Source organism: Aythya ferina (assembly GCF_964211825.1).
Source record: "Aythya ferina genome assembly, chromosome: Z".
NCBI classification, from domain to species: domain Eukaryota; kingdom Metazoa; phylum Chordata; class Aves; order Anseriformes; family Anatidae; genus Aythya; species Aythya ferina.
In genome coordinates, this window is record NC_140299.1 from 85,340,862 (window position 1) to 85,358,435 (window position 17,574).

Consider the following 17,574-nt stretch of genomic DNA (forward strand, 5'->3'; position numbering starts at 1 on the left):
AAGCGAGTGTCCTGCAAGCTGGGCAAAGTCCCCGTTCGGAGTAGGGTGGTTTGGGAAGGCTCCTCCTCGGCTATCCTCTGCCAAAGTCAGGGTTCCTGTGGTAGCACCTAAGGGCAGAGCAGCTTCCCCAGGCGGCAGGGATGCAATGAGCCCCCGAACCCACCGGCACAAACAGGCAGCCGCCCGCGCGCCCTCCGCCTCAGCCGCCCCCCGCCCCCGCGGCCCCGCCCCGCCCCGCCCCGCCGCAGGGCGCCGGTAACGCCGCCGCCCTCCGTGCGCATGCTCGGAGCCCGCCCCGCTGCCGCCTGTCCCTGGCCGGCAGCCGTAGCGGCGCGGGGCCGGCGGCATGTTCCGCATCGAGGGGCTGGGGCCCAAGATGGACCCGGAGGAGCTGCGGCGGAAGATGCGCCGCGACGTCCTCGCCTCCGTGCGCAACTTCCTCATCTACGTGGCGCTGCTGCGGATCAGTGAGTGCGCGGCACCGCGCCGGGCCGGGCCTTGCTGCTGGCGGGCTGCGCGCTGCGGCGGGGCCGGGCGGGCGGGGGCCTCGGCGGTCAGAGGAGCGGCGCCAGGTCGGGGGGAGGGAGCTGGGTGGCGGAGACGCAGCCCGTCTGGGTGGTTGAGGTGCGCTGCAGCTTCGCGGCAGGCTCGTTGATGCTCCTTCTGTTTTCTCTTTTCAGCTCCTTTCATCCTGAAGAAGCTGGACGGTGTATGAACAGTGTACGAGTTGCAAAGAAGACGCGGCTTCTGAAAACATTAAATGAACTGTAGCTGCTTTCCCTTTGTTGTTAATTAAACGCTGTGCAAGAGACAGTCCTAAATGGTTTTAAAAATTGACATTTAAGCATATCTGACCTGAAAATGATAGCTTGGTTGGGAGTGTGGGGAAGATGTCTGTTTTTCCTGCAGCTGACTTCTGGTCGCAGAGTACTCTGTACTACAGGAAGCAGTATGTTATGATGGAATACTTCTGGTACTGTTTAAAAAACAACAACAACAACAAAAACACCTCCATCTTCTTTTTGTATAAAGTGCTAGGACGTTGCTTTGTTATGCATCTGCCTCTAAATTGCCGCATAGCTATTAATATTACTGAACCTGTCTGTATGAGAAATTAGGTTGTTAATCCAAGTCAGAAAGTTGATTTTAAGTAAATGGAAGAGCAGTCCTATCAATTAATGAACAACTCTGGTACTGATTTATTTATAAAGTCTCCCAGGGGGAGCAAAGTCACTCCCATAGTAAGCAAAAAGAAGGATTGATACCACCTGATCAAACTGAACAGGTACAAGTCTGGGGGGTTGATGATGTGCATCCCAAGGTCCTGATAGAACAAGCTGATGCAGATGCCAAGCCTCTCTCCATCCTATTTGAAAAGTCCAGCTATCTGACCCAAGGAAGCCAGCTGATGTAGTCTCTCTGGATTTCACTAAAGCATTCGATACTGTCTCACAGAACTTGTCTGGACAAAATGACCAGAGAACAGTTAGATAAAATCATAGTAAGATGGGTGAACAATTGGCTGACAGGTGAGACCCAGAGGGCTCTTGTAAATGGGGTTACATCAGGCTGGTGATCTATCACTAGTGGGGTTCCCCAGGGCTCAATTTTAGGACCAGTCCTCTTCAGTGTTTTCATAAACGATCTGGATGAAGGACTTGAAGGATTTTTGAGCAAGTTCACAAATGATTCCAAACTGGATGGAGTTGTTGACTCTGTCAAGGGTGGTGAGGCCTTGGAGAGAGATCTGGACAAATTAAGAGAACTGGACAATCACCAACAGTATGAAGTTTAACAAGAGCAAGTGCCAGATCCTGTACCTGGGAAGGGGCAACCCTGGTTATACGTAGAGTGGGGGATGAGAGGCTGGAGAGCAGCCCTGCAGAAAGTGATCTGGGGTTTTTGGTTGACAGCAAGCTGAACATGAGCCAGCAGTGTGCCTTGGTGGCCAGGAGGGCCAACCATACCCTGGGGTGCATCAAGCACGTCATCGCTTGCTGGCCAAGGGAGGGGATTGTCCCACTCTGCTCTGCGCTGGTGCAGCCTCACCTCAAGTACTGTGTGCAGTTCTGGGCACCAGAGTATAAGGAAGAAAGACATAAAACTGTTGGACAGTGTCCAAAGTAGGGCAATAAAGATGGAGAAGGGTCTAGTGGGGAAGATGTAGGAGAAGCAGATAAGTCACTTGGATTGTTCAGCCTGGAGGAGACAGCAGGAGACCTCATTGTGGTCTGCAGCTTTCTCACAAGGGGAGAGGAGAGGCAAGCACTGGTCTCTGCTCTGGTGACCAGCAACAAGACCTGAGGGAATGTCAGTGTTCACCGAGAGGGTGGTCACGCACTAGAACAAGCTCCCCAGGGAAGTGGTCACAGCACCGAGCCTGCCAGAATTGAAGAAGCGCTTGGACAGTGCTCTCAGGTGCATGATCTGATCTTATATTATTATTATTTCACTATTTTGTTATTATTTTGAGTGGCTCTTTGGGGAGCCAGGAGTTGGACTTGATCCTTGTGGGTCCCTTCTAACTCAAATATTCTAAGATTCTATGATTCTATGAAGTCTGTTGGGCCTGATGACATGCATCTCAGGATCCTGAGGGAAATGGCTGATGTCGTTGCCAAGCCTCTCTCCATCCTACCTGAAAAGTCTTGGCAGTCAGGTGAAGTAGCTGGTGACAGGAAAAAGGGAAACATCACTCCCATTTTTAAAAAGGATGGAAAAGAGGACCCTTTTTTAAACTAAGAGAGGGGAGACTTAGATTAGGGGTTAGGAGGAAATTCATCACTGTAAGCATGGTGAGGCACCGGAACAGGTTGGCCAGAGAAGGAACCTGTGGATGCCTCATGCCTGGAGGTGTTCACAACCAGGTTGGACAAGGCCCTGAGCAGCCTGATCTAGTGGGTGGCATCCCCGCCTATGGCAGGGGGATTTGAATTGGATAGTCTATGGTCCCTGTCAACCCAAGCCGTTCTATGGTATGATTCTAAGGCCCTCTCTCATTCACAGTACTTCATAAGGGACTCTGACATAGTCCATTGTCTTAAACTAATGTGAGAAAAATGCTGGCATTCATGAGACCCTTCAGAGAGATGAGGACAAGACCCACCCCCAACAGGTGGCAGATGGGTACTCCAAACTTAAGAAGTGTTGGAAGAAGCTGTCCCTACATTGCTATCAGCAAGGAAACAGATAGTGAACTAAGTTACCTGAAATGCAGTATGACAATAGAGAACCTAAGCGTGGGAATGCAGAGCCATGTCTGCTTTAAAATGCTTGAAGTGGTCTTCCTGTACAAGTTCCTACTCATACCTTTCTCCAAGTGATGCCAGGAGTGGGCACTTTATTCAGTTCATGGGATAGATATGGCCAGGCCCCCGTGACATTGTGAATTTTCTTCGGTAACGGAATGAGCACAGGAGCTGGAAGAAACTAAACACTTACCTAGAGGTGATGTGGCTACCTGGCATGGCTAGCATTCTCCCCGTGTTATGGCTGATGCACCAGGCAAGCTGTCTTTGTGCAGGCGGGCGGGGTGTGAAATCATCTACTGGCAGAAATAGCTTGGGCTTTCAACTCAGCTGCCAGGGAAGCTCACATTCTTGTGAACCAGAACTAGGTGATTTGCAATTTCTGATGTTTAAACATGAAAAGAGACTGTCAAAATTAGAATCATAGAATACCCCGAGTTGGAAGAGACCCATAAGGATCATCAAGTCCAACTCCTGGCACCACACAGGTCTACCTGAAAGTTTAGACCATGTGACTAAGAGCACAGTCCAATCACTTCTTAAATTCTGACAGGCTTGGTGCAGTGACTAGTTCCCTGGGGAGCCTGTTCCAGTGTGTGACCACCCTCTCGGTGAAGAACCTCTTCCTGATGTCCAGCCTAAACTTCCCCTGCTTAACTTGACACCATTCCCACGGGTCCTACCACTGGTGATTACAGAGAATAGGTGAGTGCCTGCCTCTGCACTCCCCCTCGCTAGGAAGTTGTATGCTGTGACGAGGTCCCCCCACAGCCTCCTCTTCTCCAGGAGGAACAGGCCAAGTGACCTCAGACACTCTTCATACATCTTCCCCTCTAGTCCCTTCACCATCTTCATCGTCCTCCTCTGGACACTCTCCAACAGTTTTGCATCCTTTTTGTACTGTGGTGCCCAGAACTGCACACAGTGCTCGAGGTGAGGCGGGACTAGCACAGAGTAGAGTGGGACAATCACCTCCCTCAACCAACTAGTGATGCCGTGCTTGATACACCCCAGGATACGGTTGGCCATCCTGGCTGCCAGGGCACGCTGCTGGCTCATATTCAACTTGCTGTCAGCCACAACCCTCAGATCCCTCTCTGTGGGGCTGCTCTCCAGCATCTCATCGCCCAGTCTGTATATATAGCCACGGTTGCCCCTTCCCAGGTGCAGGACCTGGCACTTGCTCTTGTTAGACTTCATGTGGTTGATGATCGCCCAGCTCTCCAATCTGTCCAGATCTCTCTGCAAGGCCTTTCCACCCTCATCAGAGTCCACAACTCCTCCAAGTTTGGTGTCATTGGCAAATTTGCTCAAAGCACCTTCCAGCCCAAATCATTTATAAAAACATTGAAGTGGATTGGCCCTAAAATGGAGCCTTGAGGGACCCCACTTGTGACCATCCACAAGCCTGATGTGGCCCCATTTACCACAACCCTTTGAGCCCTGCCCGTCAACCAATTGCTCACCCATCGCATGATGTTTTTGTTTAGCTGTATGCTGGACATTTTTTCCAGTAGGATCCTATGGGAAACTGTGTCAAAAGCCTTGCTGAAGTTCAAAAAAATCACATTAGCTGGTTTCCCTTGGTCAACTAGATGTGTCAACCAGATCTTATCATAAGAGGAAATCAGATTTGTTAGGCAGGACCTACCCCTCATGAACCCATGTTGGCTGGGACCAATGACTGCATTGTCCCCTGGATATGCCTCAACAACCTCAAGAATCATCTTCTTCATAATTTTACCAGGCACTGACGTGAGACTGACAGGCCTTTAATTGCTAGGGTCTTCTTTCTTACCCTTCTTGAAAAATTGGGACAACACTTGCCAGCTTCCAGTCTACTGCTGTTATAAGTTGCCCCCTTAATTAATTTTCAGAGAGCATTGCATTAATAATAGAAAGGAATTTATTGAGTAAGCAACAGCAAGCAAAACAGCGCTGGGCGGCCGGGGAGTCTCAGCTCCGCCAACGGCGCGCACCTCACCCCCGCCAGGGTCCCTTTTTATATCTTGGTAATTCCAGGATTACACAGCACATCCTGGTATATTCTGCGACTGCGCGCACTGTTGCTAGGGGGTCGTCTCTGTCCCTCTGGTGGTCGTGAAGATGAAGGCCGTAGTCTTCCTCAGCGTTGTGGTTCAACTTCTTTTTTTATTTGGTCATGTTGGCCCAGCGTGAGACAGGAAGGCAGGATGTTGATACAGTAGTTTAGCAACTTATCAGGAGATGGTTACATGAACTTTGCAGCAGTGTCTTTGAACAAGAGGCAACTGAGATGCAGAAGGAGAGAAGGGGAGGGGGTTCTCTTTTTTGTTACATTAAGCAAAATAATTTTCATAGTGTCTAGCCAAGTATTATACATCTCCTTACTTCAGCAGGGAGCTTTCGCAACTCCCGCTCCTCAAACGGAACTCCTTGTTTTTGTAATACAAAAGACAATGAACAAACATTTATTGTGTATTACAATCCCTCGTTTTTCTTTAAGTTACTCATTTTGTTCATTGAATCTCTGCAATGCCTGGCTACTAAGAACTAATGTTTCCTCGATTCCTTTGTTGGTCCTTATTGGCTCGTATTTGGCATCTATGAGCATTAGATGTGCCGCTTCTAAACGTCCCTTTACAATCGCAATCAATTTATTAAAAATACATGGTCCAAAAGTTAGTGCTATTATTAATAACAACAAAGGTCTTGTTATTGTTGATAATAAAGTAGTAAGCCAAGGTGAATAATTAAACCAAGACTCGTACCAGCTCTGTCGGGCTTCATTCTCCTGTTTCCTTTTTTCCAACCCTTCCCTGGGTCTTGCCATTGTATCTCTTACCACTCCAGTGTGATCAGCATACACACAGCATTCCTCTTTCAGGGCTGCACACAGCCCGCTCTGCTGTAAAAAAAAATACCAAATCTAATCCCCTACAATTTTTAACACTACCTCTGAAAGCGACCTGATAGATTTTCCAGGGCCGAGATGGATTGTTCAATTTGGGTCAGGTCCTCGTCCACAGCAATGCGTAAGGAAGTAAATCCTTGATTTTGTTTAACCAATGAAGCTACCCTGGTCCCCACTCCAGCTCCTCCCAGGATTACTAGGGTGGCCAAAGTTAGAGCCGTGAATGGTTCCCGTTTTTCCAGATGATGACTTTCCACTGTGTCTGAGTGTACATATAATCCTCAGGGTGGTATAGAATCCTTGGTATAATTATCACCTGTATACAAAAATCACAAGATGCATTAAAGAGTTTTAGTGATAGACAAGGAGTTACACCCACCGACGAACAAACCCAGCTAGCATTGTTGGCTGGGATTAACCACTCAGCTGATTGTTTTCCATTCTCCGTGATATTACATAGGTGACACTTCCCACTAGGAACCCTGCCCACACACCTACCACCTCCAGTGACTTGTGTTAGTGTTACCCTTATGTCTTTTCCCCAACTGCATTGTAGAGGGCTGTTCTCGTTTGTGTGGGTGGGCTCCCCAGGATCCCCGATAGCATCATAATATGAAGGCCTTATACTAAAGCATAATCAACAGTGTTTTGTCACATTTGGGTTTGTTTTGTTTAATAATTGGTAGCTGGCATTCATGACCCCCCCATATGTTATTCTCAGCTATGTTATCATTCTCGGCTTTACGTGAGCTCATAGGGCTGCTAAGGGTTGGCACTGTGAGGAATGTTTTAACAATTCGTGTCCATAAAGAACAATTTCGTTTGAATCCTGTCTGCCTCTGGGCCCTGCACTGGCAATTTAATTCTTGAACCACAGATGCAGTGTGTCCCAGTCTCCCCCTCATTCTAGTCAATTTATTACGTCTTCAGAAAACACTCCTTAAATTTATGAACCTGTTTGCTTTTGTTATTCCAGACTTCTATTTCTAACAGTTACAGCCTTTTTTTTCCTGTCTTCTTCGAGATTTACTTAACACTGCTATAGATGTGTCTGTGAATGGCTGGCGAAGAATGTTTTAATTACTCGTGAAGCGTCAAATAAGAAACCTGTTTGTGTTTGATGTCTGGGAGTTTCAGAACAACTGATAACAACTAGTGACTGTTATGGGATACTATGCGGATCTTTGGTATCTGGCTAGGAGGCCGAGAGATTAAGAGGAAGGAAAAAGAAGCTGAAGGACGGCTGGGAGAAAAGACTTGAAGAGGATGTTCTATAAACTTGGCATGGTGCCGAGGGAGTACAAAGGGGGAGAGGAAGACTACAAGCCTTCAGCATGAAAGACCCCCAGAGGAGACTGATGCGCATGCTCCAGTAGGAGGGACTGGACCCCGGAAGCTAATTATAATAATCTATTTTTTTAGAAGTAGTAATGAATATGTATTAGTCTAGGAGCATAAAAATCAGCTGCTTGATGTAACTGGTATGCGTCCTGGTGGAGCGGAGACTCCTGGTGCACCCAGCGCTGTTTGCTTACCTCTATTCCTTTATATTCTTTCAATAAATCCTATTTTTTTATGTAATCCTAATTTGAATCCTGAGACATTTATAACAATTTGGGGGCTCGTCCGGGATGGCTATAGTTCCTGAATTCTGATTTAATCTAGGAGAGGCACCCCACCATTTGGTGGCTCCTGTTTGAGTCAGATCGGGACTAATGCCATCCTGAACCTGAATAAAGGTAAGCAAAGAATTTGATTTTTTTTTGAGCTCCCTTGCCGGCTGTTTTTTGCCCGTAATTCTGTGCGCAAAGATCCGGACGAAGACGACAGGGTCGTTTGGATACCGTTCGGTTGGATTCTGGTGTCCGGAATCGAACCGGATGAAGACGACAGTTGTTTGGATACCGTCTGGTTCGATCCCAGACGAAGACAGCAGAGATGCTTGTGGATACCGTCCGGTTGGATTCCGGACGAAGACGACTGATTCGTAAGATACCGTCCGGTTGGGTAAAGGTGCGGTTGCCAGTGTTTGTGTGTGTGAGAGTGTAACTGAGACTTCTAAAGTCAGCGTGGAGGTCTTTTTGTTTTCTCACCGGTTCTAATCTCCTGTGGGGGGGCTGGGCCGGTGAAGGGAGTCATATGCAGGTGGGTGATAGGTCCTAAACCCCCTGCAAGACACTCTCACTGGGGGCAACCAAGGGCTGTGGGAATTGCCACTAGTAAAATTCCCGGATGGGTCAGATAAAATCAAAGACCAAGGACCAGAAAGGGAGCAAATTACCAGATATATGACCAAAAAGTCCATTACGAATAATGATTAGAAATTGGAACAATAGGGGCCCCAGAAAATTAAAGAGTAAATTGAAAATGATCCAGTATTTTATGATAGAATGACCAAAAGAACCCTTAAGACCCCATGTATTTTGATCCACGGAGGATGGGGTCTGTCAGGCTTTGAACATTAATAGTAGAATACCCGTGGATCCGGAAAAGAGCAAGCTGAAACATTGGAATTAGAAACTAGAGAGCAATTGATTAAGAATGAATATGTGCTACATTTGTGCGTGTGCTGCACCAGATAACAGGAGCCTCTCGGACCCCGAGAACCAGATCAAAAACAACCTCATGGTACAGACTTTAATCAAGGGATCTGAGATAAGGAGGACTGTTCACAAAGGGACAGGTTAGGAATATGTATATGTATAGGAATGTTCATGTATATGTAACTCTTTACTAAAGCAATTTGCCACATTAGGCGTGCATGACTTTGGTGGGACTAACCGCCCTGTGCTGCATGGAACTGAGTAAACATACCTACTTTACAATCTTACTGATTGTGGAGTCAGCTTTCTGTGAGTCATTTTGGTGAGCCAGGCAGGAGACACTCTGCTCGGCTGTGGGATCGGCTGCAGCGTGGACGCCCCTAGGTGCACCCGGAGCGTTTTGCTCGGAGGGGACTCCACTCTCGGCTGCTCACCGCAGGAGCAAAGATCTCCTGAAACTGCAGATAAACGGTACGTTTTCAGCTGCTGGAGGGATACTAACTGGAGTGTTAATAATTGTATGTGTTTTTATGTATGTATTTTGTGTTGAAATTTTGTATATTGTAATATTTGCATATTGTATGTATTTTGTGTTGAAAGTATTTGTGTAAGTGTAAGGGTTTGAAACAAAGTGTTACAAGTCACTTCACGAAGAACACAGTCAGAGACAATACTTATTTGGTTATCATTCTAAATTATATTCCTGTGGTATGAATGAGATGTGCTGGAGGCCTCCGTGTGCGATTGTGCTGTGTGAGTGAGACGCAGCGTTGCTGCAAAGCGATTGCAGAGTTCCGATCTGTTGTTCCGTACTCTCCGCAAGGGGAGCGGGCAGAGACGAACGAAGTGCTTGACAGACTGAAAAGAAGTGCTGTTTTATCCAAGTTTTGAGTGGTGGTGCCTAATATATGGGCCCGGTGTATCTTGTGTATCTTGTGTATCCTATTTTTGCTCTTAAATGTTTTGACTGTGACAAGAAAAAGGCAGGAGCATGATATGACATGCTTCCTGCAACACATGAGGCCTGCACAGGCCGAGACCTGGACTCGCTGAGACCTGAACAGGCCAAGAGACCGGAGCGGCATCGAGAGACTGGAGCGGCGCTGGGAGACCCGAGACACTACGGAGGGACTACCGCTGGACGGAGAGAGCCCTGAGAGACGCTGCAGAGCCACGGACGGCTCTGAGAGACACAGAATAGACCTGACAGAAGCTGCAAAACACAGGGAAATTGAAGTAATTGCGGAACATCCGAGATCGAGTTGCTACGGGAGACCAGAGGCGTCAGTGGACACCGGTAGCCGACCCTCACCGTGTGGCGAGTCGGCTCAGAGCAGAGGGGCGGACATCAGGACCCTGCAGCCTGTCTGATGTGACCATGGAGGCAGTGGCAGCAGCGGCTGTGCTGCTTCTCTCTAGCATTCTTTTTATAAAAGGTTTATCTTGCAATGCAAAAAAGACTGTTAGTCCCCAGATCGGTGTTATAGCTATTACTAATGACGACTTAGCTCTATTGCAGGGCAGGAGTGCAGAGACGCAGATTACACTGCCAAATGACCACCGGCAGGCTCTTTCACAAACCTAAGGTTGCAGCTGGCACTGCCTGCAGCCGTATAGCAGATGTTACACTCTCTTTCCTAAGTAGTAATCATGTGTCTTATCCATTTGTGGTGAATGGCCAGTGGCAAAAAGAAAAGGGGGGAGACAAAGACAGAAACGGTACAAGGAGGATGCCACTGACACTAACAGCATGGGTAATAGGAGTAGTATAAGTGACACAGGTGACGGTGCAGGGCACTCTGCCTGCTGCTCGCCCTCGCCTGACTGTGCACTGCTGCCGACGGTGCTAGAGTAAAATGTGAAGACTGCTCAGATGGCAGTGATGAGAGTGCTTGTGTGAAGAAGATGTGTGAAGAAGATGCGTGCTGAATCTGACTTTGTGTGCAACAGTGGTGAGTGTGTGCCAAACAGATGGCAGTGTGATGGGGATCCGGATTGTGAAGATGGGTCTGACGAAAGTGCTGAGCTGTGTCATATGAGAACAGTGTCATGGAAATGTGATGGTGAAAAAGACTGTGACAGTGGAGAAGATGAAGAGAATTGTGGCGATGTGACAGAGATCCTTATTGTAAGGATGGAAGTGATGAAATTAACTGCCCTTCCTGGACCTGCAGGCCAGACCAGTTCAGATGTGAAGATGGGAACTGTGGCCATAGGAGAAGGCAGTGCAGTGGTGTGAGAGACTGTCTGGATGGCACTGATGAAGCAAAATGTAACAATGTTATTCAGTGCCTGGGACCTGGCAAATTCAAGTGCAGAAGTGGAGAATGCATAGATATCAATAAAGTGTGCAACCAGCAGAGAGACTGCAAGGACTGGGGTGATGAGCCCCTAAAGGAATGCAACATAAATGAATGTGACTGTCCAACTGGGAAACTGTGGAGATAGTGATGAATGCCAAAACCCTGGTATCTGTAGTCAAATCTGTATCAACCTGAAAGGCTATCAGATGAATCCTGCTACAGGAACCTGGAAAGGGCCATACGGCAAAGCAAATTAGATAACTGTTATTAAACTTGTCAGAAGATAAAAAGGAAAGTGTTTCAACAAGCAGCCACGGGAGGGAAGGATCACTGAACCCTCGATGTGCGGGACTGTACCTTGTTTTACTGACTACTGAAACAGCTGTGAGAACTGCAGAAAGGGACCCACGCATCCAGAATAAAAGGACCAGTAACTACTGAAACTTGGAGGGTTGAGTCCGCTCCTGGGAAACTGAAACTCAAGCTAAGGGAGAACTAATATTCTGGCAATGAGGCTCTGCATGAATTAAGGATGCCAAATAAAGGGGACAAGCCTAAAGGGAGAAAAGGGAGAAGGCAAGACCGGGGCAGGACCCTCCACTGCGGTGTGTATGGTCTACCGAGGGAGGCAACCCCTATGGGTATTTACTGCCGAGTGAGAGGGCCTCGACCGGACTTCTCCCACACTAAGATCAGGTTGTCCCGAGAAAATAACATAAAAAACCTCTTTTTTAAACCTATATAAAATTGTGATCATTTTACAGGAGCTGGATCACCCTGACAGGCCGAACGGTAACACAAGCCTGAATTGACCCTGAAAGCGGGCCTAACTCCTTGACGGAAGGCGTTTGCCTATTATGATCCAGCTACGTGGGCAGAAGACAGATCCTGGGGCTATAGGACCCCAGTATATATACTTAATAGAATAATTTGGTCCAGTCCGTAGCAATGGTTTCACACCCCCAGTATGCACAATAATACACATTTGGGTAATTACAGTACCCCTTTCCCGGGTTAGAACTTGGGCAGAAATAAAATCCTGATCGGTTAAAGCATGGCTGCACTGACACCAGGTCACATAATGTGATGTGGAAACTGGGAGCACCCGCTGTCGTTGTTTGCTGGATGATGAATTGATCCTTCCATCTGATCAAGCTCCATTTAAAAGGCTGGTGGGGATGCGCAGACCCATAGCTGACCAAAACGATGATACTGACTCTCATGTATCGTAGGAGGTGGTCGGAGCCCATCTAAATTGTCGGCCCCTCAGTCCCCCACCATTTTCACTTCTCTGCCTCGCTTGTCAGTTCGGTTGCAGCGAACTACAAGGTATCGGTTCTTCTTGGCAGCAGCAGTTTTCTTCAGAGGAACCTACTAGGGAGCCTTCAAAACAGGGCCTCCTCCCCTTCCCATGATACACAGATAATATACAATACTTATCAAGTCCGTCTTAGTGTCAGCTTCAAGTCATCAGGGCCTGGAGCTGCCTCCCATTTACCTTCCCGGATTGGTCCTTTCACACGGCTGGCATGCGTCCATCCTTTCTCCGCAGTTCAAATAGCCGTTTCTGTGGTAAGCAAAACAACATAGGGGCCTTCCCCATCGTGGTGTTAAAGAAGACTCTTTCCAAGTCTTAATTAGAATTGAGAGTGATCAAGTGGCAATTCCAAGTCATAGGGCATACCATATAGCATTTCAAAAGGAGAAATTCCTACATCAGTTCTGGGCTGCGTCCATATGTTTAACAGTGCAAGGGGTAAGCATTTTACCCAAGAAGCCTTGGTTTCCAGCACAAGTTTTGTTAGTTGTTTCTTAATTTCACCATTCATTCGCTCTACCTTTCCAGAAGAGGAAAGGGGGTTGCCAGGGGCTGTGAAAATCCCACTCAATCTCTAAGGCCTGCTTTAATCCTTGCAGTAAAGCTTTACACCCATTCAGTCACATGGTCAATTAGGACAGACAAGTAACTCAGTAAAGTCTACCTGTATACTTTGGAAAGGTCAAAGCCCTGGCTCCCGTCCCCCTCTAGATAGGTTACAGAAGACCTTTTTATTTACCCTTTGACATATAGTAGTACATCCTCTGCATGTGTGCTTCCCTAAAGTATATATTCCTACACAGACATGCTTTCTTAGAACAACATCATACATTGCTTGCACCTCTCAATTACTCTTCTGTTGTAAAACAGTTAATATTTGCCTCATTATCACTTTATTCAGCATTTCTCTCCCATCAGGGAGTATCGATTTTCCTTAAAACGATCCACATATTTGTAACATTAATACCTCCTTGGGAGGTTGTAATTGCTCCAAAATCTTTTTTAGAATTTACCCAAACAGATAGGTGGCCCTGTAAACCCCTGAGGTAAAATTGTCCACCTATATTGTTGCTTCCGCCCCCATTTCAGGGTCTTTCCAGTCAGAGGTGAATATCCATGTATGTTTGCTCTCAGGGCCAGAGAGCACTCCATTAATAACACTGTTATTCCAGTCTAACAATTTACTAGTTCAATGCCCAATTTAATCATCAAATCCCTTCCCAACAAGTTAGTCTCTGTCTTGGATACATACAATAATTGCCCAGTGATCATTTTATCCCCTGGTCTCAGCTTGGTATCCCCCAAAAGTGGCACTGTTATCCCACTCCCTTCTACCCCCATCACATTTAGGGTTTCGTTAGTTAATTTAATCCCTGATACTTTACAAGTCAGTAATGACTTAGCTGCCCCAGTGTATTGGGTTTGATGGCAAGGTTCGGGGGGTGTGAGGGGTGTGGGGGTGGGAAACTGCAGTGGCAGCCCCCGTGAAAACAAACAAACAAACAAACAAACAAAAACAAACAAACAAACAAACAAAAAAACCAGAAACCTCCTCGTGGCAGGTAAGGGACAATTTCATCTGGCCCTAAAGGGGCCCACTGCTGCCCAGAGCCATAGCAACACAGTCAGTGCCTCTGAGAGAGCACATCCACGAAAACAAACAAACAAACAAACAAAAACCTGCTGCTCAACAGCAGCTGGGACAGCAAGAAACCCCCCCGCAGACACCAAAGTCAGTGCAGAAGGAGGGGGAGGAGGCGCTCCAGGCGCTGGAGCCGAAGCCCCCCTGCGGCCGCTGGAGAGGCCCCTGGTGGAGCAGGCTGTTTCCCCCTCCGCGATGCTTGGGAAACTGAACAAACACCACAGCAAATATACCAAAACTTCTAGACCTTTACTTACATAATGCCTACATCACCTTTCCCTGCTCATTCAACTTCGAATACCTTTAACACTTTCAACAAACCTTTTAACACTTCCTTTATCTTTCTCTAGCCTTTACTTTTCTAATGCCGACATCAAAGGCTCAGTCAGGGGCCAACTTAATTCCGTACCTTTTCCCTCCAAGATGCTGAAACAACATCAATATACAACATTTCATCCTGTTTTCTTCTTTCCACAAAAACAACATTGACTGTATTATGGTGTTATAATTTTCATAGTGTCTAGCCAAGTATTATACAGCTCCTTACTTCAGCAGGGAGCTTTCGCAACTCCCGCTCCTCAAACGGAACTCCTTGTTTTTATAATACAAAAGACAATGAACAAACATTTATTGTGTATTACACTGGGACCTCTCCAGATTCCCAAAATTGTTGAAAAATAATTGAGAGAGGTCCCATGATGACATCAGCCAGCTTTTTAAGCACTCTGGGATGGATCCCATCCGGACCCATGGACTTGTATGGATCCAGGTGGAGCAGCAAATCCCGCACACATTCAGGGTCGGTTGGGAGCTTGTCACATCTTAAAGGGCATATTTTGTCTGTGTTGACGCACTGAGGCTGTGACCATCACGCTCACAAGCTAAACACCATTAGCCGGTTTTACCAACTCTGTACCGGGTCTTTGAGTGAAGGAAGAAGGAGCAATCAACACGGAAGAAAACTGCAGAGGGCCCTCTGGTGCCACCTAGCTGCCGCACAGGAATGCAGCTGTTCCAAATCAAACTTCACTGGTCCCTCCTGTGAAGGGAAATGCCTCCCGTGGAAGTGTCACATGCTCAGTCATCCTGCTCCCGAATACAGGAAATCTTAGAATTTCTGTTGAAAACCAACTCTCTTTGGGAAAAACAAAACAAAACAAAACAAAACAAAACAAAACAAAACAAAAACACTCTGATTTAAGGACTAAGCCTCCTGCACACCTTGTCCTACCATCTTACTTATGAATGTATACTGAATTCCTCACTTGAAACTCTGTGGGGACATTGCTCCCCACATTCCTACTTCTGGAGGACAGCTCAGGAGGCAAGCTAATAAACATGTCTTCATGGAGCAAGCATTCAACCCAGTCCCAAGAAAAGGAGAACTGTTATTTCCAGGCAGAAGGTTTAGCCTCTAATAAGGACAACTATTTTAACAGCGATACCAAACCCATGGTCTCAACACCTATGGGTGCAACACCTTCACAGGTTTTTACAGTGTGGGTCAGTGTGTCCTTGGCTTTGAGTCGTACACTAAAATTATTGGCTTGATCGAACGACACCCTCTGTTAGGACAGGAGCCTTTTGGGTCAGGGCATTTCACATGTACGGCAGGTCTTAGATACAGGGGATTTAGGATGGCTTCACACACTCTTACAAGCAGCAGCAACAATGCATTTTCACTCTGAAGAACTTTGCAAATAGTAAGGAAACTGCATGTCTCATCCCTAGGGATCAAATATCAGCTCAGATACATCAAGGCAAGCATCCACTGAAGGAAAGGCTCCGATGGAAACTTGAGTGCAAGAACTTTCCCTCTGCAATCTGAACTCCAGCTCAGGTTGGAAAGATCCCAATAGTCTGGAGTGTGTGCAGTAACAGCAAGAATAGGTTTTACTCCAGCATATTACGCCAGTTCAGAGACCTCCCATAAGATTTGCTGGTGTCATACTCTATATAATGTAGATAGATAATGTAGATTCAACTGCATCCTAATCCCTGCCTGTTAAGTACACCTCACAAAATCATCAGTTTCATCACCAATTTCAGTAAGAACTGGTCTGACCTCAGGCAATGTCCCTCGTAATTATATTCCTATTCTACTGCGAGCATCTTCCTCAAGCAAGAATCTGGATGTCCCTGATGAAACATGGGGATTCACCTGAGTAGAGCCAAGGACCTTTTAACTCATCAGCCCCAATCATGACCAGAAAGGCTCATTGTGGCCCCATGGCAATGGCAGAACTTCATAAAACAGGCTCTCTTGAGTCCCTATACACATTTCATCAGACTGCACCTGTTCTGGGGCAGGCACTGGGTAGAACCAATGAGAATGGCATGCTCCTAACTGCTCTCACTAGTACTCCTCTTCAGGACCTGAACCATGGCAGAAAAGCAACTGTAAGCAGCCTGAACATAAGCCTGAGGACATTAGATCCATCCACAGACATGGCTCATTCTGCTCATTCTGTAGCAAACGAGGTGCAACAACTAGCAAGCAAGGAGGTCATTTTTTGAAAGGAATGAAAAAACCTGTCAGTGATGGGACAAAAGAACCGTTCTTGCAGCACAGATCACAACATCACACATAAGGGGAGCATGCAAGCATTTGGACATAGCATGAGAAGTCAGACATAAGCAACATGGCACAGCTCTTGGACAATTGTATAAGCCCCACAAAGAACTTCAGTTCTCCTGACCTCAGCATGTTTCTCCTGAAGTGCTGGAGCCTCTTGAGAACATTTTCATTTGTACTGCATCAACCTGGCTGGTAGTTCAAAGCAGCAGAAGGGTGGTCTGGCACCCCTCTGACCTTTCCCCATCCCCTCAAGACCTTATCTTCACCAGTGGCTGAGCAGATAAAGCTACATTTTTTCTGTTATCTTCATCCCATGCTTCCTCTTGATCCTCAGGCTCTGCATTGTTATTGCGATTTCCCAGCTCCTCTTCCTCTTTTAGGAATCCATCAATGTTCAGCCCCTGCAGGAGTGCCACCACTACCTCTGGCTTGGGCAGTTTAGTTATCTTAAAGTGTTTCTTATAATGGGGTGTGTCCTTGTGGATAAGCCTCTGTTTCTCCACTGGGAATGGTCACTTTTCATCTTCATCCTCATCTTCACTCCTTATTAATATGTCCTCAGTAAAGTGTACAGTGGGCTGCAATGGCAAAGCCCCAGAAAGACTGTGAGCCTCAGATAACAGCCATAGCTGCAGGCAGCACATAAATCTGCTGTCCCTCTACTACCAACACATGCAAAGCCAGCATTTCCGCTTTAATGTTAAAGAAGATGCAGGAATACATACCCCAATTTCCCTATACTTGTTTTCGCCCCATCTCCCATATCAACTCCTTCACCTAGACACATCTGTCAGCTTCATGGGCACTCAAACCTGTAACCCTGACTTTTGCACAGTCCCTGCCTCATTCCCATGTTATTTTTCCTAGTCTTTGATGGACCCTGTTCCACCACGCTCCCTGAATCTCTCCTTGCAGTTAGCTTCCAGCGCCTTTACTTGCCTCCAGCAATGCCCAAATCATACTCTGTAAATCCATTTATAATTTTCTCAGAAACTTTCAAATCCTTCCACTTTTTAACATAACCCTGATGCAGTTCCTAGATTCCTACC

General features: G+C 46.9%; 1 protein-coding gene across 1 annotated transcript; it reads left to right on the forward strand.

The window, feature by feature from the left end:
- The first annotated feature begins 246 nt into the window (after positions 1 to 246).
- Positions 247 to 1,183, forward strand: LOC311427668 (mitochondrial import receptor subunit TOM5 homolog). Its single transcript, XM_084505209.1, has 2 exons — positions 247 to 467; positions 681 to 1,183. The coding sequence occupies exons 1-2, from the start codon at positions 347 to 349 to the stop codon at positions 713 to 715; spliced, it is 156 nt and encodes a 51-aa protein (XP_084361335.1). The 5' UTR covers positions 247 to 346; the 3' UTR covers positions 716 to 1,183.
- Positions 1,184 to 17,574: the final 16,391 nt, after the last annotated feature.

What these genes read in the sequence shown, in the direction of transcription:
- LOC311427668 (XM_084505209.1), top strand. Translation starts at nt 347, where the DNA reads ATGTTCCGCATCGAGGGGCTGGGGCCCAAGATGGACCCGGAGGAGCTG. An exon ending in CGTGGCGCTGCTGCGGATCA is followed by an intron (nt 468 to 680) that starts GTGAGTGCGCGG and finishes TTCTCTTTTCAG; the next exon opens with CTCCTTTCATCCTGAAGAAG.